The 24,139-nt window shown below is 37.5% G+C and overlaps 1 protein-coding gene across 2 annotated transcripts in view; it reads right to left on the minus strand.

The window, feature by feature from the left end:
• Positions 1 to 1,627: 1,627 nt before the first annotated feature.
• Positions 1,628 to 24,139, minus strand: part of Vav (Vav guanine nucleotide exchange factor) — a 28,775-nt gene continuing 6,263 nt past the window's right edge. Inside the window, exons 4-16 of one of the 2 annotated variants that reach the window (XM_076133544.1) lie at positions 10,871 to 11,024; positions 9,254 to 9,424; positions 8,668 to 8,883; positions 7,642 to 7,761; positions 6,931 to 7,047; positions 6,319 to 6,495; positions 5,552 to 5,754; positions 5,080 to 5,197; positions 4,634 to 4,776; positions 4,086 to 4,229; positions 3,609 to 3,758; positions 2,954 to 3,122; positions 1,628 to 2,620 (exon numbers count right to left, since the gene is read on the minus strand). In XM_076133544.1, coding sequence (XP_075989659.1) covers positions 2,546 to 2,620; positions 2,954 to 3,122; positions 3,609 to 3,758; positions 4,086 to 4,229; positions 4,634 to 4,776; positions 5,080 to 5,197; positions 5,552 to 5,754; positions 6,319 to 6,495; positions 6,931 to 7,047; positions 7,642 to 7,761; positions 8,668 to 8,883; positions 9,254 to 9,424; positions 10,871 to 11,024 — 1,957 coding nt within the window. In that variant the 3' untranslated portion in view covers positions 1,628 to 2,545. Of the gene's footprint in view, positions 2,621 to 2,953; positions 3,123 to 3,608; positions 3,759 to 4,085; positions 4,230 to 4,633; positions 4,777 to 5,079; positions 5,198 to 5,551; positions 5,755 to 6,318; positions 6,496 to 6,930; positions 7,048 to 7,641; positions 7,762 to 8,667; positions 8,884 to 9,253; positions 9,425 to 10,870; positions 11,025 to 23,793; positions 23,981 to 24,139 lie in introns of both variants that reach the window. The other variant, XM_076133535.1, reaches the window with a different exon arrangement.

The following is a 24,139-nucleotide window of genomic DNA, read 5'->3' on the forward strand; positions in this document are numbered from 1 at the left end:
GTAAAATTCCTTCTCAAAGTAAATAAGATCTCTTGTACTTATCTGAAGGTATGTAAAGTAAAAATATTGCAACACAGTACGAGGCGTTAAGTCTTATAGAACATTTAAGTATAAGAGTTGAGCATTACATTCCGTCATGGTGGGTAGTGCGTTACGTCATAGTTAGGTGCATTATTTAGTTTACAAAGATTTATTACGCATCTCGATTAGGTTAGTCAAACGCTGAAAGTCTACCCATAGCAGTGAATAGCTACATGAATAAAAGATTTAAGGAAATGGACGACTTTAGAAGGCTCTTCATACTTTGGTGGGTTTAAACGGGATTACCTTTCGAAATCGAAATAGTAAATCGATGGAATATGAAACACAAAGGTTTCTTAACCATATAAGCACCATGAATGGGCGTAATATTGTGCAACGTATTAAACGCTAGTGCATGGCTTTTCAAGTCAGAAGAAAATCACTAAGTTGCATTCTATAAATAATTATTGTATACGGCCAAAATGTCTTCTATAGCTCCTATACTAAATGTTGAGTGTTATAAATAGTAGCTTCTACTGCTATGGGTATTATGCTGTTTATTTGATAGTTTTTAATAATAATTTTAATTAAAAGAGACACGGTGTTCCTACAATACACTATCTACATTAAAGCATCGTTTCGCACCATCGATCATTACCAACAACAAGTGCCAACAAGGGAAGAGAGCTAATTAGTCACCAGAGAATTATAGTCTATGACTTTGCTAATAAACACATATATTTATATACCATTAACCAGAGAAACAGTTCATGTGATGGGTAGAATATTAGTCTTAATTAAAAACTCGTTCATATTGATTGACAAATGGTCTAAGGGTCTAACGAATACGCATTACACTTGCGTGCGTACACATACGTATAAGTGTATACAACTGTTATTAGTATCAAATTATCGTCAACCTAGTCCTTCATCCAAATATTACTATGTTAAGGACAGCTTACAGTCTCACCAGATGCAGCTGAATAATAGTATCTTACATGGAGCGACTCTGTCAGACAACCTAGTTACTTAGATCCTTGGTAAGACTGGTCAAATTATCAACTTATACAAGCCAGAAATACCTGTGATATAAACTCACACCGAAAATTATTCAGGCTTATTTTGTTAATAAACTAGTTCCGTTATTTATTAGCAAAGTCGTAAACAGCAAGTGATAGAACATAGAACACACAAAACATGAATATGCACATATAATACACGAACTAACGCTGAAGTGAGATTGCTCCGAAGTCCCGAGCACGACTAGAGTTTGTCTCGAACATACCTTACGGTTTAATATAACTAATACATTAAATTATATAACTTTTACCGTCGCTTCTTATAAATACGTTGCGATTTGTCAATCTTACAGAATATAGAGAAAACTGCTTGATCTATTTTGGTGATTTTATAACTGTTAAATAGCTGCCAGATATGATAGAAATGTATTTTTTTTATTATATTATTATGCATTATAAGAATTTGTCAATGATGTAGTTGTGAAATTAACTTTAGTGGTGATTAAGTCATACTATTTTAGTAGTGATTAAATTCATAATCAATTATTTAAAGTCGCTTGTTAATAGTTTCTAAGAGGTCAGAAAACGTAGTTACAATCGCAACGCATTTAAAATCTTATTTTTAAAAATATTGACCACTGTCCTGGTTTCTACTTCTCTCTATATTTTTACGTACACGTGCACGTATACGTACGCGTTTTAAACATTTACAAAAGAGTCTCGTGTACAACAGTACCGCGGCTCTTCTCGCATACAAACAAATATCTATGTTTAACTAAATAATATCTCTTGTATATAACTATGTTTGTATATAAAATGATTTCAATGTTTTTAACTTGAGCTCATGGATCTTTATATGACGATGTTTAAGCATGTATTATTACGGACAATCAATTTAAATATAACATTCAATATAATTCCATTTAAATGCTCATACATTTGATTTAAAATGCTAAAAACATGTATAATACAAATTTTACTAACAACTTGTGAGACAAATTTCACTGGGATATCTTCATGAATGAGGCCAATTCGTACTAAATATATTTACATATTAACTATATATGGGGGTATATCTACTCACCAATTCGTTGCATCTCCCTACTTAATTATAAACTTATATTAATCGTAACACCGATCTACAACACTGTTTGAGAAGTACAATAATTTGAACAAGTCTCTATAACACTAACACCGAGTGTTTCCACGATCAGTCTATACTAACACTGTGCGTATTTAACACCAATCATCACGGATTCCACACGCGACCACCCACTATACACTGAACATACAAGGGACTATCACTGATCCCTCTTGCAGCAAGTGCAGGCTGCAAGTCGACTCCGACGTAGTGGACAACTGACAGGTTGTCAATTTCGTTAAGTGACCAGAATGTAGGGCGGTGTCGTTCAGACGAGGTCCCCGGGGTCACTGTTGTCGCTGGGGTCGTGGCGGGGCACGTGCGGCTCGTAGTGCAGCTCGCGCTCGGCGAGGCACAGCTGACATCAGTCTAGTGCTCCGATACACTCGGGCTCCTCACGCACGCACTCTTTTGGGAAATAGCCTGTACGGTTGTCGCCCTGGAAATGTTAAAATAAAATTGGGTGAGCAACAACAAACCCGATAAAGTTACTAGATAGACGATAGTTCACAAAATCCTCCGATACGAAGAACGACGACAAATCTAAAATTAATAAAATCAGCCACATGAAAGATATACATTATTCCATTCCATTATTTCTTTTCGCAAGGTGTTATAATCCGGAGTAGAGAAATATTGGCGAAATTTTCAAAGCATTAACTTTAACGTTACATAAACATCGAAGTACTTTCCTTCCCTCTTGTAATATATCTCGGCATAAACACTCATTGAATGAAACTTTTGTTTAATTCAGTTCTATTTCTAACATTACCTTGTCTAGCGTGCGTCCCTTCCACCAGCCCCGGCTGTCCCCCTCCTTGCTGAGCACCAGCACCTTGGCGCCAGGCCTCAGCGCCAGCTGTGATGACTCGAGCGGCCTGAAGTCGTGGATCACTGTCGCTACTACCCGCCGGAATGGCCAGCGGAGATTTGAGTTTAAACTATGGGAATAAAAACAAAATTGATTAATATACCATTTTTTTTAAATTAAAAGTTTATGATACCTTCTTAAAATTAAACTAATAGTATTATACTATTGTATACAAGATTAAATATACAGTTGTTACTAAACAAAGATCAGCGGCCGAATTAAGAATCTGAAGTGTAGCAAAACTTGCATAACTATAAAAACAAATATATGAGCTTTGTAGCACTAAAACTACCAAGTTGAGACGTGATTGTGGGTGTATTGATTAGTCTTATAGATACTGCGGTTTAAAACGTGTCAGACGTAAAACTTGCATCAACATCTTGATGAAACCTTGCATGCCTATTTAACACATTTCTTAGGGGCATGCAAAGTTCTCAACCCGCATTTGGCCAGCGTGGTGGACTTAAGGTCTTACCCTTCCTTCGTTCGGGAGGAGACCTTTGCCCAGCAATGCGACAGTAATGGGTTAAAAAAATATATAATAAGTGTGTGTTACCCTTCAAAGTTCTCTGAGAGGCTGGTCTTCTCGTAGTAGGTGATGAGCTCGACGATGGAGCGGAAGAACCGCGACTCTGACAGGAAGTAGTGCTGCACCTGGTCGATGGGCTTGCGGCACACGCGCATGTGTTTCACTGTGTTGTCCGTTCTGTACCAACGAAAGAAATTGAGGTTAAATAAATTGCATTTATTGTTACATATTATATAGGGGTTTTAGCAGTTTGAAGTTGTTTTTTAACTACGGTATGTTTCTAGAGATTTCTTAATTAATTTCCCCTCTTTTTAATTTAGAGACATTAGATTTCTACCAAAAATGATTTGTAATTTTTTATGCTGAATATCTCTTTTTTAAAATCTTGCAAAGTTGGGACTCTTACTGTAATATATAGTAGCCCCTATTGGGGTTCTCGGAATTAATGGAAAAATTAAAGTAATATATGTAGCAGCAGTTTGTAGCACTCTTTGTGGTACTCACTTGAGCGAGAGCGCGTAGTGCGTGTCGTTGGGTGCATGGCCGGGCGCGTGCGCGGGCGCCGGGCGTACCCGCAGCAGGAACGTGCCGTCCACGCGCCGCTCCAGCCGCGCCGTGGCCGTCTCGCGACCCATCTCGCCCACGTACCTGCGGCCGACAGACACATGAGTGGGGCTAACCGGCGGAGGCGCGGCGAAAATACTGACAATAAATCTACTTGGTTTGCGCTGGACCTACGATTTTTGTACAACAGCAATACGACTAGCTTGAGCATAATATATATAATAATTCTTAAGTAGATGACTAGACTAAATTACCCATTAGAAGTGTGAGAATGTAAAATAAAATACAAGTTTAAGTACTCGGCGTCAATAGCAACAAATTAAAATAGTCTTAATCCTTAAAACAACCAAAATTCGATTGATTATTATGTCATTTTGTTTCGTTAATCTATTATTGTTCGTAGGTAAAGGTTTCCCCAAAACTCCAGTACAAATTATAAAAAAAAATAAGACAACATTTTGTAAGTATAAAAGTAAGTGTATAGTTACCACATGTAGTAGTGCAGCGCGTGGTCGGGCTGGTGGTGGTGCGGCGGCAGCGGCGGCGCGGGCGCCAGGCCTCCGCCGCAGCGCCCGGACAGCGCGATGCACTCCTTGTGCGCGCACGCGTTGCACACCGTGCACAGGTAGCCCTGGGAAACAACAAAATATTTCTATAGCATTGCTGACCCTATATTAAATGTCCATATCAACTAATTTTGGCCTTGGATTCCATGTCTATTGACATGAAAGTTAGTTTGGAATTTAAATTCCTTAAAGACGATATATCATCGAGCAGAGACGCTTTAAATTTTAAAAACACATTTAAAGCGCCCTCAGGCGATAATAAAACAAAAAAACTTCTTTTTTTGTGAATTCAAATATTGTTGAAAGATTTTGACACAATTTAAAATTAACGTTATTTTCCTTTCGTTTGGATATCATTTATATCATACCTGAAATAATCTGCCTTTTAAGAATTTCGAACAGTGATGGCACGTGGCAGGCTTCTCGAACGTGTGCAGAACAAACTTGTGGTTCGTACTCCGACAGCCCGGAGGTTCTAGGTTATCACTGATGAAGAAAAGAATCACATAAATTGATTGAAACTGAATTTCTCAAGAAAGCATAGTATTTTACGGTGAAACATATACTTGAAGCACCATACGTAGATACCCGTGTACGTATACGTAGTCGAGAAACATAATTTGATTATGCAGAGCGTATTCCTACAAGGTAGAAAAAACCACAGGTACGTTTTTATTTCAAGACATAATCGAAAAACAAGAGTACAATCATATTGTTTTAAAAAGCACAATTCTTGTATCACGGCTGTTAACAGATACTCGGAACATTAGGAATAACCTTCTGTAATGTAGTCTTAGAAGCTTTTCTATACAACAAGAAGATTTATGACCATATACTCACATAGCGTCTCGTATCGCCTTAACCCACTTGCGTTTCGCATCCTCAGTCCTGGCATACAAGGTGAAGGTGGCGTCCTTAGTCCTCCGTACTAAGTAGAAGTGCGCGGCCCAGCGCGTGTCGCCGCGCAGCGCTCGGCGCCCGCAGCCCTCCTCGATGCGGTACTCGGCCAGCCGCACGCCTACGCGATACGAGTACTGGTTCTCCTAGAAATTAGGGAATCTTACTAATATTGGTTACATGATTTATGGATTGTGTGTTTATTTTGATGAATTAGTAACGATAGTAGAGTGGTCTGAACCATATAACCACTATTTGTGTGTTCCCATCCTTTTATGCCCACTTCAGCCTACCACAGGTATATGGTTTGATGATTGTATGATTTCGCTTGGCACCCACGTTTTCTGCCGACACTCCAGAGTAACGCGGCCGTATTGGTGATTGAGCAAAAGAAATTAATCTTTCTCTTGTTATAAAATAATATCTTCTAGAACATTGATATCCAGAAGGTTTTTACGAGTTGATTCCACCCAAGAGCATAACAAAGCTAGGCAACTGCGTATTTATGAACAGTTTATAAAATTACCAAATAGGTAATATAAAGGATAAAATAATGATGTTGTGTAGGTATATAGAAGCGTTCGAGTAAGCACTGTACCTCTAAACTCTATCTATTACTAGTCTAGGAAAAGAGAGAAATAGGTGCGATGAACTTATGTTACCAAATTAATATAGTCAGCACTGCATATATTATAGAGATATAGTGTTACCTTAACAGGCTTGCAGAGCAGCATGAGCTTGTCGAACACGAACACGTAGCGCGACCTGATCTTCTGGTCCTCGTGCGCCTTGACCTTCAGCTCGCCGTCCAGCAGCAGGCGCCCGTACGCCGCCAGCCCCGCGCCGCCCGCGCCCAGCGCGCCGCCCTCCCAGTCTATTATACTCTCCTGAGAATAATAATATGGGATTAAGTAAACTCAAGAAAACCAAATAAATGTATTTGATCGCGTTACACGGTCATTTGGTACCAAACTAAGCAGAGCTTGTACTGTGGTACTGATAAACATACTAGGACGATTCTAATTACATACTTATAGAGATCCATTATGATAAGTTATAAAAGATCATATAGTGACGTAATAGCTGGATTTTGTAGTTACGGATTATAAATCCGTGTAAATGTTTCTGTAAGATATTTTATTCCAGTTATTTATTGGTCTGGAAATGTGTATGATCTTGAAGTGAATCTTGTCGACGTCTTTTGTCCGCTAAACGTTTTTTATCGATGTTTAAATACTAAGTTTTAAGAAGAAAAGAGAACAACCATACGCCATCGAGCAGCCATCATGACAAAATAATATTCAAGCAAAAGTCACACACACCTGTACTTTAGCTAATAGCGAGAGCACCTCGCTGTCTCGCTTCACTTCGTTGATGTACTGCGCCACGTCTACCATTGCTTCCTTGGCGCGCTCCAGGCCGCGGAACTCCTCGTGGTTCTGCAAACAAAATAATTGCATTATTTTTTTTTTTTAATATTTTTTTGTTTCTATGTTTGTTAAAGTCTGTTGTCTATATTGAATAAATGATAATACAAATTTGCGTCAGGCAACAATCGATTTTAGGCTCGCTGGTATAATGTTTTTTTTTTTGCATGGTCAACTCACGCTTGAAGAAACAATGTATTTCCTTAAAACTAGTAATTTCTATTAAAATTTATTTATGTATGCCATATGGTCTAGGATATTCCCGACTGCAGCGAAAGTTTTTCCACAAGTCTGTCTGATATGACTATGAAATATATTGTAATACTAATATTATAAAATTGTAGAGTTTGTTTGTTTGGTTGGTTGAGTGCGCTAATCTCAGGAACTACGAAATATTAGAAAAATATTTTACAGCTGGATAGCCTATTTATTGAGGAAGGCTATAGGCTATACAACGTCACGCTACGACCAATAGCAGCTGATTACTAGTAAAAAATGTTACAAAAACGGGGAAAATTATGACCCATCCTCTTTAGCGTAACGCAAGCGAAATTGCGCGGGTCAACTATGTATGTATTATAAAATGTTTTTAAGTAATATACTCACTGGTTGCGTCTCATGCACCAACTTGTCTAAAAGCAGGTGGTACTTGAGGATGCGCTGCATCGGCACCGACAGGATGTCGCGCAGCTGTATCCGACCGTCACTGTGCTCCTTCTGACATTTCTGTACAACACAACATGTGCCTTATTAATACTACATAAGGTTGATATTTGCTTAACGTGGATTATGGCTTGTATGGCGTTGTGTCCATTCGTGAATGTTTGTTTGCAATACAATTAAAGTGTCATATCTAGTCATAAGAATACTATTTTGACTGCTACCAAAGTTCCTTTTGAAACAATAAACAAATCAATGCTTTGAATGCCTCCGTGGCGCAGTGGTTAAGGTCGCCACGCCGCTACCATTCAAGTAGCAAGTCGGGAAGTCGTGGATTCGATTCTCATGCGGAACAATTATTTGGGCTCCACAAATCGTTGTTTCGGGTCCCCGGGACACAGAGCAAATTCTTTGTGCAGAAGTTGGCTTTCAAATAAAAAAAAATGAGCACCTTAAGAATAGCTACATAATGCTTGTATTCGTATAATTGATTTGCCATTGCAACTGTGATGTTAAATAGAGGCTCGGGTGCGAGGCAATTGATAGATCTTGTAATTTGATGTACACTGCCGTTTGACGTAACAAATTAATTCGTGTACGCAGTGCGCGAACTAGAGATGGACATTAGTTGTTGTCGGAGTGATCGACATTGCTTTGTCCTTTCACATAAGCCTGCGCAGAATGCAGAGACAAATGACGTTTTAATTCACTTGAACTAGCGATATTTCAATTTTACATTAAATCACGCCTTCCTTCCATAGGTGTGGGCAGACACCAGAGAACTTAACTTTTAAGTATGGGAAGAAAGCTCATCATTCATATAGACTTTCTAAATATATGTACCAACTTACAAACTCACGCTTTCATCTATATCGCCCATTACGGTTGGTGTCAAAATATTATTAATTTAGGAATGTACCATTTCCAGAATTTTTAGGTAAATCAGCTATGTTTTATCCCTTTCACTCTTACCGCTAACTGTTTATTAAAAGTGCCGTCTCTCGCGTCCAGCATCTTCAAGGTCTCCTGCGCGTTCGTGAGGTTGGAGCAGTAGTCTCCGTACAGCAGTAATCGCTCGCGCCACGCTAGGAACACGTCGGCGAGCCGCGGCGCGCCGCTGCCGGGCACGCACGCTTCTGTCGCCAGCTTCAGCTGCCGGAGGAGACCTGAATGTGTCTCATGGAGTTCCTGGATATTTGGGAGTATGACATTACTACTTATTGATAAGATAACTTGATAACGGAATGTTTCTTATTCTTACTAAAACATCGTTTTTCAATCCTATTTCATCGCAACACATATACAGGAGTAGCTCGTAAAGCCTTATCGTCTCATTGTACTGAATCTCCCTTCCCTTCCTTCTGATCCCTTTAAAAGAGGTATAATTTGAAAACTATGTCAAAGAATGTAGCAAACATGCAATTTAAAGATAAAAGTCTCGAATTAAATGTCAATTTGAGTACTCAACTAATACATTTATTTAGTTATCTGGCTATACTCAACTTCAATAGAAAGTTTTGGACAAGAAAACACAAAGTTTTCCAAGAACATTTCTCACCTTTATTCCAAAGAAGACTACAGTGAGGTCGTGAGGCTTGAGGTACGGCGTGAGCGGCCTCAGGAAGTACTTGATAATCTTGCTCAGTACATCCACGTAGTTATTCTCTGTATCCACCAGTTCCCTTATAACATAGTCCCGTTTCTCCAAGCTGTGTGACGACGTCGCTAGCTGTTGACGTTTAAAACAATATTATAACAAACGTCTTTGAATAAAAAACGGGCAAAATGCAACATGCAGTTCTATTTTACAGCCTCTATTTGTAGGAACTTGATAGCAGTTGTCTCTCTTCTTTATAGAGCCAGTAGTATACGTTAAAAAGAGACAAAAATATGATTTCTTTTTGGCATAGTAGAGCAAATAATGTATCTGTAGCGTGTTTAATATTGGATGGAAAAAGAAACACAGATATACCTACCTACTGTTCATAAAATGACGTATTTTAAAACTGCTAATAAGTTTCTTTACAAATAAAGGCTTTTATTCTAAAGTGCACCCTATAATGTCCCGCGGTGTTCTGGGCGAAAGCGAGTGTGATACCGTGACTTATCTAGTTATACAGAGTGCATTCTATTTACATTACAATACGCTTCTTTAGCGCCGCGTTTATTAAAAACTTTGTGATAGAGGAACAAGTGGGGTATCAAAGACGGTATAAGGCTGCTGGTAAATAAGTAGTATGCACAGCAAAAACGTGTAGGTGATAATTTGGTCTAGGCTTTTTTTTTTAATTTTAAAAATCGCTTCCCGAATAAGACGTATTCTCGATATACCTAATCAAAATTGAGCTATCGAAATTTTCTCATAATGGAAATAAATCAAGCTCTTAAGCGTCGAGTAAATTAAGTGCTTATAAAAACACACGTAAGCCCTCAGGTGACGATATGACACCGTACCTTATACCTTCGTACAAACGCGATCAAAACACGTTTACTCACCCACAACAATTTATTTATAACCATTACGCGTATTACAGTATCACTCACATTGATCCCACTTATTTTTATCATGAACGCGGCGCTACAGAAGCTGTTAAAAAACTAGTGATAGCAAAACTAAAACTAATAGGCGCTGTGTAAAACATCGTGGAGCGATGGCGGCATGAATAATTCAACAAACGATACGATTCGCTAAACTCTTACTCGTCCGCAGCTACGTCCGTCATCCGTATTAACGTTTTTTAAAAGGAAATTTCGCAAGTGATTCTGCAGCGTCAAATATTCTCATGTAGAATACTTTGTGACTGGAAGATAGATTAATTGATGGGCGATGTACACGAGATGAGACTAATTATGACATTCCGGTATTACAGTCGTGTTCATTAGTAGTTTGATTGAATGAAATACTGTCGTAATTCAGACTGGACTGTGACAAACAATGTTAATTGACTCATTTTGTTATTATTAATTTTAACATGAATACCACTAATAGAAGTTAAGTAGAAACTTCATCGGAGACTTTTAACTAGCGTCTCTTCTCCAGTAATCAGTTGGACTTGTTATCCTCATAAAATAATTTCTTAAGAAGACCAGACACCAAGAAGCTTAAGACATCATACCCTACCACCATCGCTCACGAAAAAAAAAACAAAATAAAAAAAAAGAAACCCTCGCGTACTGTATGTAAAGCGGGCGGATGGACAGCGGCGGGCAGTTCGCGGCCAGTCTTGACCGCGCACAGGTCGTGGTAGATCTCCTCATCGTGGATGCGCGCGCAGTAGCTCGCGTACTCATTCACCTCGCGGTCGGCCGTGGGAGCGGACGCGCCGCCGCTGCGCACGCCCCGCAATTAACCACATGCATAAGCTTACGATTCGCTTTCGCATAACTAGCGATGACTACGTCGTTTCTCAACCTCATAATATTCCTAGAAAAGTGAAAATATGACCTGAATTATCCCTCAATGCCTTTACAAGCAAACTTTGCTAAGCCACTCAAAAAGCCTTTGACACCGTCTGTTGGTGTTTTCAGATTGCCTCTTGAGGAGATTGTTATGTAGTTCGGATGTACTAAAGCTCTGTGCAATTTCATTAGTCATTTTGCTTGAAACTTTATCCGAGTTCATGATAGCAGTCTCATTCCTCTTCATGAGGTTGAGATTACGAGATTACAAGGTTGAGAAACGAAGAACTAAACCATTGACGGTACATCTCATTTGAAACAGACCTTTGTTCTGTTAGGCACGTTTTCGAATGAGTTGTACCAAAAAGTAATAAATCAGAAGGCTAATAATACAAAAGCGAATACGTGATTAAAATGTACACGGTATGAAATTGCATTGGCTTTCCATGGTCCCATAACACGGGCTAATTTCATACCAGATTGTATTACGCTGGTAACTTATAACATTAACAATTTATAAAGGAACCAGGGGGCTATCACGTATCTCTATCTGAAAACCACTATGCTGTACATTGTTTCCTCTGGTAGAGTATAGTGATTAACACGTTACGTCAAAGCAGCAATGTACTGAATAGTGACCATCAATTTGATGTACACTAGTAGTCAATTGAATTGACTTTATAAAATTTGCTCTGTTATGTATTAGCCTATGTTAGACGTAATATTAGTCATTGTGCAAATCCATTTCTTCTCAGGTGACATTATTTCCAAATATCTAGTCAGACAGCAGTGAAAGCCAGCAATTTCAGCGTGTATAAATAAAAAAAAATATACAGAAAAAAATGCCATCTTAATCTAAAAGTGTGTTCAGTTCAGTCTCTATAGAGATTGCACTGAAATCACCTATACATATTACAATAAAATAATTAAATGTACATCTAAAACGATAAAATACTAACTACCGAAATACATAGAGACTGATAGAGAACAAATTACAGGATATGTTAGCATAGTTTGATAACAATTTTAAATGCAATTAAATAAACGACTGGTTAATGTTTTGATAACTTTATTGTACGAAAAGCTTGAAGACTATATCAAACTACATCGTATATTGTATGACGCGAAACAATTTAACGTCAGCTTAATTATATTCTTTCATACGCGACAGTAAACAACGTATTCTGAAGCTTTCAAGCTTTTCAATACTCCAATATCTTTCTTCTTTAAGCTTCGTTCATATCAATATACACATCAGAGTATTGTTCAGATAAGAGTATAGTCATCAAACTATCACTAATCAGCAAGGCTTGTCTGCAGATCCGCAGCAAAGGCAAGGGAACAGTTTCTGGCTGTACTAAATATATTAGTATATAGATTTGAACGAAGTAGTAGTAACCTTGCTATCATATCCTCGCCAATATTGACTGAGCCTAAACAACTGACCACACCTAAATACAATGTCTCGTAGGCGCGTACCGATAAGTAAAACTCGAGATAATATTTAACTGGTACTTCACAAATTATAGAAATGAGAACATTTTATAGCTTAATAAAACAACCCTCGTATACATAAATCGTTTGTCCCTTTCTGTCACTTTCATATCTGGTATGGAAGAAAGAGATAGACAGGCTTAAATTCTGCCGTTAAACGTTTATGAATAAGAAGGAATATTATACTATAAAATCATATTTAAATGTTAGGAAGAGTCCAGATGAATTGCCTTTGGTATGAAAGGATTTTCTTCTGTAAAACTACACGAGGGAACAAAAAGGAGCAATAGCTGCTTTTGTAATTTGTCACTGGAAGAAATGTCTGTTCCAGTGATGATTTTTAGTGATTATTCTGGAATATCATTGATGAATACTAGCTCTGATGAAATGCAATCCACTGCTAGAACCAATCACTCGAATGGAAGCTCCATATGAAAACATGATTTCATGTCAATTAGTTAGGAAGCAATTTTACAAGTTCTTACATAGATCGACTTCAGTGCTAACTCTCTTCAGATTTTTTTACCATTCATGCAGCGAAGAAAGACTGTTTATTTCCGTAAAAGTACCAAATGCAATTCATCTGTTACCAAAACGTTGAACACAACGCATCATTGAACCAAACAATGTGTAAGCAAGTGTTCAAGTGTTACAAATCAGTACGCGCGGTATAAACAAGCGAATGAGTGACATGCCGGTGTGAAGCGTATCTACACGACGACTGTTCGCCTGAAGCAACGGCCACCGCTAATACTTGCCAACTGAACACGATCGGTACATAACAATGCTTGTCTTTGTATGGTAGAACACTTTAAAAAATGCTTTAAATGGTTCTTTAGTTTTTCGTCTTTTTAATTTCTCTTCTTTTCGACCTAAAGTCAAAGTCAATGTAGAGCCCCAAAGGTATTTTTCATGGCTTAACAAGTAATATTGTGTTAATTGAAACGGCCCTAAAACATACAAAACAAAGTCTTTAGAAGCCTAACAAGTTCCGCCAGACCGACTCTGGCTCTATGGCCCTAGCGTAGGAAGATTTACACTCTTTCAAACTATCTTAAGACCAATTGCAAGTCTTTCTTGCATTAGCTTCAAATTCCTACCAAACGTAAAACTTTTCTTATGCCAGTAAGTAACGTTAATGAGCTGCAACTTGTGTCCTATTAGAGATTAATCTCAATTTCTCCTAAATCCTTTTTGAATATAATACAGAAACACACGACCCGGTGACAAAGAAGCACCAAAGTTCAAACTTCAACTTCAATTTGATGTAAATTATATCAACTTCGTACCCCCGTCCTATGGGAGCGGGAGAAACTACAGAATGTAACAATATTACGGCCCCGAAACACATCTCACTACAATGTATTTATTTACTGCCACACGCAACATTCTTAGCGTATGTAAGTCTGCAATGATTTTCCACTTTCCTAAGTATAAAAAAGACATTACAGTCTATTTCAGGACTCATGATCCGTCTGTTCCAAAATATCTTTCAAAGCCTTCCCTTATAGCGTGAGTAAACAAACATCCATCTATTCAAACATCCTCAGAAACTTCGCATTTATAATATTATTAGTAGGACTAATGTGTTATTGAGTTGGTCCCGGGCGCGCCCACGCCGCGGTGAACCTACGTCCCGACAGATACGCAAACCTGATTACTTTCCTAAAGGTCAAACATCGCGCAGACGGCTTTTTCTTTGTTATAGGAAACTCTCGCGATACGAGACAAAGATAGAATCACCATTTGATTAATTTAATTACTTTTTGTGGACGATTTCTGCCACCCACAGGAATAGTTGGTGTGGGTTTAATGCGACGAGGCAAGGAGTAAGATAATCGCTCTTAACTCGTACTGAATTGGTTAATGTCTTTATGTAAACAAGCACACAAAAAGAAAAACGGCAGAACCGATAGCTGTTGTCAATGTGTAACATGTTAAACAAGACGCTGCAGTTCATAAATAACATTCTCTCTTTCTTATTTTATTATCTTACTAATTCAAATTGATGTGAAACTGAATACAATAATGTGTGTCAAAATTATACTTGGAAACTACTAAGTAAATAGAATTTTAAAAAATCCTGTCCAAATAGAAAGTATTTCCATAATATTGCCATAAACTGTACAAACACAAATAAAACGTGAACGTTGCAGTTGAATCCTAGTTTAAAACAACGTAGATCAAATGCAGGCACGTGACAAAACATACGACGACAAAGTTTCCACCGCTGGACATAATTCGTCATACCAACTAAACTATGGACGGTGAACAAATAGGTTTAACACAAAAGCTGTTTATCTATATTAATGTAAAGTGCGTACGTGACTATTCTGAACAACCGGCTGGCTATCGTAACCAATTTGTTTTTATTTCGCATCTTGTGGAGAACGAATTTGTAGACAGAAGCCAGAAATACAATCATACAAGCTTTGTATATTTGAAGGTAAATATTTTGACAGAAATTTGTATTAGAATCAGGCTGTATCGAAGTATGAACAAGTCTTACTAATTACTAATTATGAACGCGTTCGACTGTCGTTCAATACTAGAAATTGTTTGATCAACAGAAAGTCGAGACAAAATGATCAAGTTTTTAATGAAAGCTTATAATTAGTTCGCATTCATGATTGAAATTCTAGAAATCTGGATATCTTAGAATTTTTATCTCTCTGTCTATGAATAAAGATGAGAGGAATATCTTGTTTTCCGATTAGGTATTAACAACAAATACAAATAAATGTCTACTTATTTATTGAGTGTGTGGGCTAGTTTGTTAACGAGATGGAGCTAAAATCTGAAATTACTTCAATAATCCCGTACTTTGCGAAGGGTAGCCTTTGGCAATAGCCGATGGACGGTCGGCTGTCCTCTTAACTTCTATCCAAACTACGTCGCTGAGTGGTGTTAGCTAAGCCGCTTATACACATTCCAATTTGGTTTAAGAGTTAACCGTTAAGCGGGGACCAGCGAGCATTTTCAGAACTAAATAGATACGGGATCAATCAATTTATAACGGAAAATTATACAACAGAAGTGAATAAAGAATTCTAAGACCCACTCGTTCATCAAAAGACCGTTTAACATTCTCAAAACAAACGCGGCGAGCAACTTTCTCAGAAGTACTTTAATATAAAACTTTATGCTTATCTCAGTCGTTATCGGGTTCGCGTAAACTGTGCGCATCTAAGTGCTTCAATTGACAGACTCGCAAGAATTCACATTGCGTCATAGCATCGCAGCGCGGCCGTTCTCTAAATTATAATTTACTTCCGTAACTATTGTCAATTTGTTCTGTCTGAAAACTTTCTAACGGCGAATTAAATTTGAAAATGTGAATTAATATGCAACGTGCATGTATGTCCATTACGATCTTTCGAAAGACTTTTTGTCACTGAGCAATTAGAGTCAACGGGGAAAAAACTAGTTCAAGATTAGGTATTAATTTTAAAGCATGGGAGTCTTAACCGTAAAGGACAAAAAGATCATCATTGTCTATCACAACCAACGTAAAAAACCAAGAAAGCACTGTGCTTAAAAAAAAAGTCATTTTTGACAACTTAGCCTAAGTCCATTTTTCTGTCTTGGAATTGTTGAGTGTAATATTGTGTTTTCGCGTGCTGTTGGGACTGCTCCGGGCACGAAACACGCGTGCCGTGGGAGTATTTTCCTACGTTTATGTACTTTTACAACTAGATGAAAAGTTAAACTCAAAAGTAGCATGAATATACGGGTTTCGTGTACATTTCGTATGTATTTAACTAGAAATTATGTTCACGTTTTGTAGTTTTACATACTTACATAGATTTGAGCTTAATTAGTAATTCTAATACTTGTATACGTAAAATGTTCCAATATTGTTAATAATTCTCATAATTCTACGTATTTATAAGATAATGTTGCCTATAACTTGTATGTAATACGTACGAGTAGGTATGTTTTTCTCTTGTTAGTTTATTAGATTGATATAAGTTGTGGTATCTGGTGTATCTAAACGGTCGTTAGGGGCAGATAAAAGTTTTATTCATTGGTCGAGGTCAGTGCGAGGTGATATAAGAAGCTTACTTTATACGTATGTTGGGAATAGTCTTACTTATATCGGTATATTTACACATAGAGCTTGTAATTGTAACTGTAATACACAATATAATAATATATAGTTTATATTAAATCACGCAATAAAGATACAGCAACAAAAAAAAATGTTCCTTGTAAATAGGATGCTATTGCCGTTTATCGGACACACCTATCCAGGTTCGCCTAGACAATATTAAAACAAATTTACAATTTTTTTTTCTGTTCCCAGTAAAGAGGGGCTATTGCCGTCAAGCACACCTATCCGGGTCTAACATCTTGCTTTACCTTAAAATATCTTATTGACCCCCGGTTTCTGAGTTACATTAAGCGGTAGTTTATCTATTCACTAGCGTTTACACTCATATAAAAAAAACGCTATTGAATAGATAAACTACCGTTAAATGTGCTCGGAAACCGAGGGTAAGAATTGTTGTCTGATTATCAAATTTCGACAGATCTACAAGTTCTTGGTATTAAGAAGAATTTCCGTAGTTAAGATGTAACAACGCTGTTAGCTAAGGGCGATATGTTTTCACATACGTAACTCATAAACACGGTTATTTCCATCCGGCATTGTTCTGAGAAGCCCAAGGATATGGGCGGAAGCATGCGCTAAGAGTGTAGTATAACCATACGAGTGGGGTATTATTTTTACTTCTAATGGATACCACTTAATATGTTTTCATAAGACGTAATTTTAAAATGTGACTGTTTGCTGGCTCTCTGTGCCTAATTGTATATCAAACGTACAGCTAACTTCTACAAGCGAATTGGTCCGCTTAGAAAAATATCTCTATTTGTTAATCCTGACCTCAAAGGTATCTGTGTACAAAAATATGTCAAGATTTATTGTGTGAAACCACAAACATAAACACTCATACATTATTGCAATCATAACATTCGCAGTCCCCAACCCGCACTTAGCCAGAATGGTGGACCCAAGACCTAATCCTTACGTTGTTTGGGAGGAAACCCTTGCCCAGCAGGACGGATATGGGTTAAAAAAAATGATGGTAGAAAACCGAATCTACAAGGGTACCCTATCTTCCAATCAATATTTATTTTAACAAACAATAAATCTAACACTCTATCTATCGAATGGTTAGTAGTTATTCTAATCTAACACTAATTACAAAGGTTTTCTAAATAAAACCTTAGATTTGCCAGTTGTTGATCAAGATCCGTAATGGCAGTGCGGCACGGATGGCTAGTAATTAACGTCGTCAACTATGATTGCACTGCGTGTTGCTAGATTCCTGCACGGAACTGTAAATGTTGTACACATATTATGATGTTTTTACGCCTCCATGACCTGTAGTGGTATAAATATTAACTTGATAACAATCTTCTGCCAGGGGAAAGATTGAACATCTTTCATTTGCATGGGCTCTCTTAAGCTTTGAAGAAAGTGTGAATATTTTTGCATGGCCTCTTTTTTATCATAGGAAAGATGCATATTTAGGGAAATCTAGCAAAATAGAAGAAGTCACAAGAAACAGCAAACGCTCGCATAATTATCTTACTTCCTCGGTCATTTGATTCTTAATAAATAAGGTTCACAGATAGTTTATAACTTGGATCCATACACAGTTTTGGCCCTTGGAATTCTCTCTACGCGGACAAAGTTCCAGGCAAAAACTAGTAATCCATTGCAGTACTTTCCAAAGAAAAAACACATCGCCGTTTTAAATAATTCTCAAACCGTTCCGCAAAGCTTTTAAGCTGCCTTTCAGAATAGCTTAGCCATAGTTTGTGTACAGCTGTTTTAAGTGCTCTATCATTGATCTAGTTTCACAAGCGTTTACTATCGAATAACAATGAAATAATTTCAATTATCCACGCCAATTGGTCCCCACACGACATAAATAGTTTTATGCAATCGACTCTACAAATGAAAACCATTTCGATTCCGCCGAATTTAGACCGAATATTTTATTCTTAAGCCAGACACAGGTTCTGTATAAAGATAATAGTTAGAAAGATGGGAGCAATGTCCGTTGACCTCCTCTTTTTATAGGTCGATAGTCTGATCAGGTGATTTGATTGCTTTCAATTGAGGGTAACCTTTGGAAAATACGACCCCAAGTTACTGGCAAGATTTATTGATACACATCTTTCGACTTAACGAATTTTGAGAAATAGGTCTGCAAATGTTATTTTATGACCTTACTCTTTTTTTTTAACACGCACACGATGAAGCACACCTTATACTCTTTCAATCCGAACAAAATTTATACTTAAATAAAAGAATTATCTGAGAAAGCCCCAAAATTTCATCGAATTTCGGACGCAATTGCCTGTTCGTTGATAGTTGGTAATGCGAGTAAGTTCCAAAGTACACAGACTTGAACTTTAATGAGTATTTCTCGTACTAGAGCGTTTGACAAAAAGTTGTCAAGCCGCAAGTACAACGTACTTACTACTAAGTCTATTAGCCGCTTTATGCATTCATTGACCGCTAAACGATCAGTGAAGTTATGCAAACCTATTTAGAGTGTTCCAGTTTCTTTGCTTTTCTATTCACGAAACTATTCTACCAAAGAAGTATGGAGGAGCATCGTGCGGTTGAAAGTTACGGTTAATTACCGATCATAATAAAAAGTAAAAACGGAACTCAGAGAGAGCTTAGTTTGACATGTTGCCAAGATTTCGTCTTTGTGAGCGTTGAATATTTCTGTAATAGGTATTCTTTTTTCATGGATTGATCTATATGGATCTATAGCAGATGATTTGGGTCGCATCAGATTTGGTAAGCACAAGTCACAATTAAGAAGGTAGGTACTGTTGTTAAAAAGAAAATAATAGTGTTTTTAGTAGTTGGATGAATTTTGGAATCTGCTACATAGGATTGGCGAGACTCCTTGCAAATAACAAAAACAATACTACTCAGGGATTTTAGAATATACATAGGTTACCATGGAACAGGAAAGTCGAGTTTCAATGCTTATTGGTAGCCGATACATAGTCAGTAAAAGTATCTATAAGTGACAGGTAATTATGAATCTCAATCATTTCGGTTGTTTAACTAAACAATAGTTTCTAAAAGTGAAACCAGTCATAACTCAAAATAATAGCTACACCAATAAAACAGCCAGTCACAGCTAGTGAAGATACAGAGATATTTTACAGCGTCGTCGCTCAAGGCCTGACGGACGACAAACTACGATTGATCGATCCGCGCCACATTCGACCATCACATCACGAGCCGCTAACTACACAACTGTACACTGTACATGTATTAATGTTGGGACTACCAGAGAAATTGTTATGTTATTTGTCGTTGTAGTTTGTACGACAAATAGTGCTGAGTTATAAGCTTTTTATAATATGGGTAAAATAGGCAATTTTGACAAGTAGTATCGTGATAGGTAGGTAGTTTAGCTGGTGTTGTGTTAAGTTGTGATTGGACACTAACTAAATTCCACCTTTAAAAAGCTTCTGTTATAGATATAGCGGTTTCACTTTGGCGTCCAGAAGACATCAAAAAATCAAGAAAATTACAAAAAAAAATGTACATAATGCAATTAGTGTTTCTTATTATGACTTCATACCAATACACTCTTGGTTCATGCCAATACTTGGTACCCCAATTTCAATTCTTTGAAGATTATTGTACATTTTGAATACTAAAAAGATGGTTAGGTAGATAAGATCCGCTCGCAAGTGAATCCACTGTATTATGTAAGGAAAGCAAAGGACAAGTCATGTTTCCAGTGTTATCTAGAACAATAAACGTAACGTTGGAAAGTTAACAGCATTCCCACACGTGAGCGGGCGATTTAATTAAATTTTAAACTTTTACCGAACTACGGACGTACGGTTACTAGTGTGACTGCGGACTAACTTTGTCGTTTATCTTTGTTAGCACGATGCTTTTCACCTTAGGAATGAGCGATTTTGCGACTGAAACCAATTACATATAAACATATGTACATAGAATCACGTCTTCATAACATAGGGGGAGGCAGAGACCAGGGAACGCCACTTGGTACGATTCTTACATACTTTGTTCGCTTCATTCACATCCAGTGACATCCATATTGTCATACAGGACCACCGGTTACGGGGACTACGCACCTGACATTTTTGTAAAACATCACCGGTATGATCTGTGTATGTCTAGTTACCTAGGATTTTCCGATTTGGAATTCCTATTGGGTTTGATGGCATTAAAACTGCGGGTCTCAGCAATTAGCAGTAAACTAAAGCGTGGGGTAAGGATTAAGTCAAACGTCAAGTTTATAAATAACGAAAAATAGTACCCCAGGGTCTTCGTGACCCCCAACAGGTCGAGGACCTGGAGCATTAGGCCCATTTTCGACGCTGCTAGTAACCGTATCGATTCTGCATCGCGTTTTGATGGCCACTGCGATTGATCTCGTTATCAAAATTGAGTTAGAACATGCACCGACCTAAATTATGTTCATAGAAGCGTTAGAAATAGGCATTAAGCTCCGAAATCGGGCGTCCCTGTACCAGAGCATTCGACATCAAGTCAAATCAGCTACTCTTTACCATCGAAAACTCTTTATAGATTAGAAATAGGTTGTACTTTGTGTCCGTTGTTTGTATGTTTGTAAAAGTCCCCGCGACACAAGAGCAGTTCTTAGTGCAGGAGTGGTCTTCTATAAAATCAATAAATACTGACATATGACGTCATAAGCTAGTATCTTAGTATGGGATCAAATAGTGGTTAAAATACAATTCCTGTTTTAAGAAATTTTAGTAAAATTACCAAAGACAGATTTAGAATATTTAAAGAACTTAGTCAATTACCCTATTCTCTCTCTGCGCCAAGTTGTGGACTTGTACATGCAGATTACAATTAACTTGCCTGTTGGACTGTAGTTGGAAAGTTCCGAGTGAAGGAGTTCAGCCGTAATGTGTGAACTGCGAGCGTGATAAGAAGTTCGCAACTTACAAGTCTTTCAACGCATCAAGACGCTACTTATAAACTTGTTATAGAGATGGAAATAACTTCTTTACTTAGATAGATTTTTTACCAGTTCTTGGATGTAATACTTTGTAAGTTTTTGTGTAAAATGGGCTATTTAAGAGTTTGTAAGTTTATTGGCCGGTTTTTTTACACAAAAAATCCCACGCGTTCATCTTGTGAGATTGATTAGTTTTAACCTGACTTAAAGTACATTTATTTCGCAATATATTTAAGAAATCCAGTGCTTACATATCTACGTGTATCGGAAACAATGTACAAGCAACAGTTTATATCCTACAAAGTAAAGCGTCACAAGATGCGAAGTTCTCAATCAATATTCTTTAATAGAATTCTACGAAAACGCCAGCACCAATCAATTACAGAGGCAATAATGAACGAAACCTATTTTTATAAAGCGCCTGGGTTGTAGCGAATATACGTATTATTTTCCATTCATGAATCTTATTTGTTTACACAAGTCTGTAGCCAGAATGTAGGAAGCAGTACTCTTAGAGAGATGTTTTATTTTGATAACGTTTAACATAAAGGAATGTATCGCGCGAATTTGTTAAGAGAGAGCTTATTTACGCTTGCTGTGGGAAAATACGCTTTATATTTAAGTAGTTAAAGTTGTAAATAGCTTGTGTTGTGTCTGATAGTCAATTATGCAGAGTTGTTGCACAATGATCACTGAAACGGATTCATTGATGAGCATTTGAAACAGACGAGGAACAATGAACGGGGTGCTGACGTAACCACAATATTAAAATGATTTCTACTATTACTTTATGATTGTAGCAATTACTGTTTAATGATAGAAAATTATTATTTTCTATTGATTTATTCTGTTAATTTTTGATTAGGGATCTGTAGTGAGCTTCTAGAATTTGTCTAGTTTTTGACGTACGTTTAGCGGTAGTTTATCTATTCCATAGTGTTTTTTTATATGAGTTTAATCGCTATTGAATAGATAAACTACCGCTTAATGTACCTCAGAAACCGGGGGTAAAGCCAAAACGCAGGAAAATCTACATACGAATACGAAGTTAGTTTTCACTCTAATTTGCCCTTTAGCTAATGGGGATAAAGTTCAAACGTCACAATTGATATCAGAAAGTTGTTAGTTTCTATCGTAATGAAAAATGATGTATGAAGGAAACGTGTTCGTCAACTTTATAGTATCATCAATCGTGGACAACTGACTTTTTAGAGTTCTGTAAAAACGGAACCCTATTACTAAGCGTCCGCTGTCTGTCCGTCTGTTACCAGGCTATATCTCATAAACCGTAATAGCTAGAAAGCTAACATATCACAAATTATGTATGTGCCAATTGCCACTATAACAAACTAGAAATTAAAATATTAAGGGGGTGCCCATACAATAAGTTTTTTCGTATTTTTTGGTACAGACACCCTTCGAGCGCGAGTCCGACTCGCACTCTTTTTCATCACACATAGCCGTCTACGTAAAACGATGTGACCTTATCTACTTTAAATCATTCAGAAGCTATTAGCACCACCTGATCACGTTCCTAAAACTATCTAACACCACAATAACAACACAATTTATAACCTTCTATAAATCAAGCCTGGACTTTAGAGCCTTTTATTCAGCAGTCATTCATAACCATTTATAATAATCAAAGGTGAATTCAGTATAACTTCGGTTCGCAAATATCGAGGGCCGTGGGCCGACCCTTTCAGAACTAAGTTGTTAACAGACAGCATTGAAATGTACCGAACGTGTAGCCACTACTAACGTCCACCAGTGACGTAGCCACCGTAGGGCAAGCCTAACATGGTAATAGAACTTTTATTTTTAATATGTAACTACCTAAAGAGTTTTAGCAGTGTTTTAGTATTGATATAACTTTTGTGAAATGAAATATGTGGTATACTTCGTAAGGCACGTATCCTAGCTACCCCATGGGAATAAGGCGTGATTTTATAGAATACTGATGATGCGTTTTCTCTTTTGCGCGTTACTATTTAATGTATAGAAAGTGATGAGTGACTAAAACACTGCTATGAATAAAGAAAATACTTTTGACAGAACTACCTCAAGAAAATAGTAACCAAACCTAAAAATTTCATTCAAATAACAAAACTATATTATTTCATCTATTATTCCAGATGAGGCTTGCCCTAACCACGCCACTGCCATCCATGGAATATTCGAAACGCATCGAAACCTCAGGCGTGGCCGACGTGAACTTCACATAACATAGATCTTCGTATATCTCCTCGACGCGGTCCTCGCAAGTGGCGCTGGGGATCGTGAACTGCACCCAGGGCACTTCCAGCGTGGTGGCTGGGTGCGCCGGGCTATCATCCATGTCGCTGGTGTAGGGAGGGGGCTCCAGCGTCGCACACGCGCTACTACAACCGCTATTGTTAAACACATACATTTAAATCCTTAGATATGCCCTTCTTTACTTCATAACTACGAAAAAAAATTACACAATCAAAAGTATTCTAATAGTACCAAAAGATTTTAATTTATCGACACACTTCATCAGTTGTTACTAGAAGGCATTC

This window comes from Anticarsia gemmatalis, chromosome 2 (assembly GCF_050436995.1).
Source record: "Anticarsia gemmatalis isolate Benzon Research Colony breed Stoneville strain chromosome 2, ilAntGemm2 primary, whole genome shotgun sequence".
NCBI lineage: Eukaryota > Metazoa > Arthropoda > Insecta > Lepidoptera > Erebidae > Anticarsia > Anticarsia gemmatalis.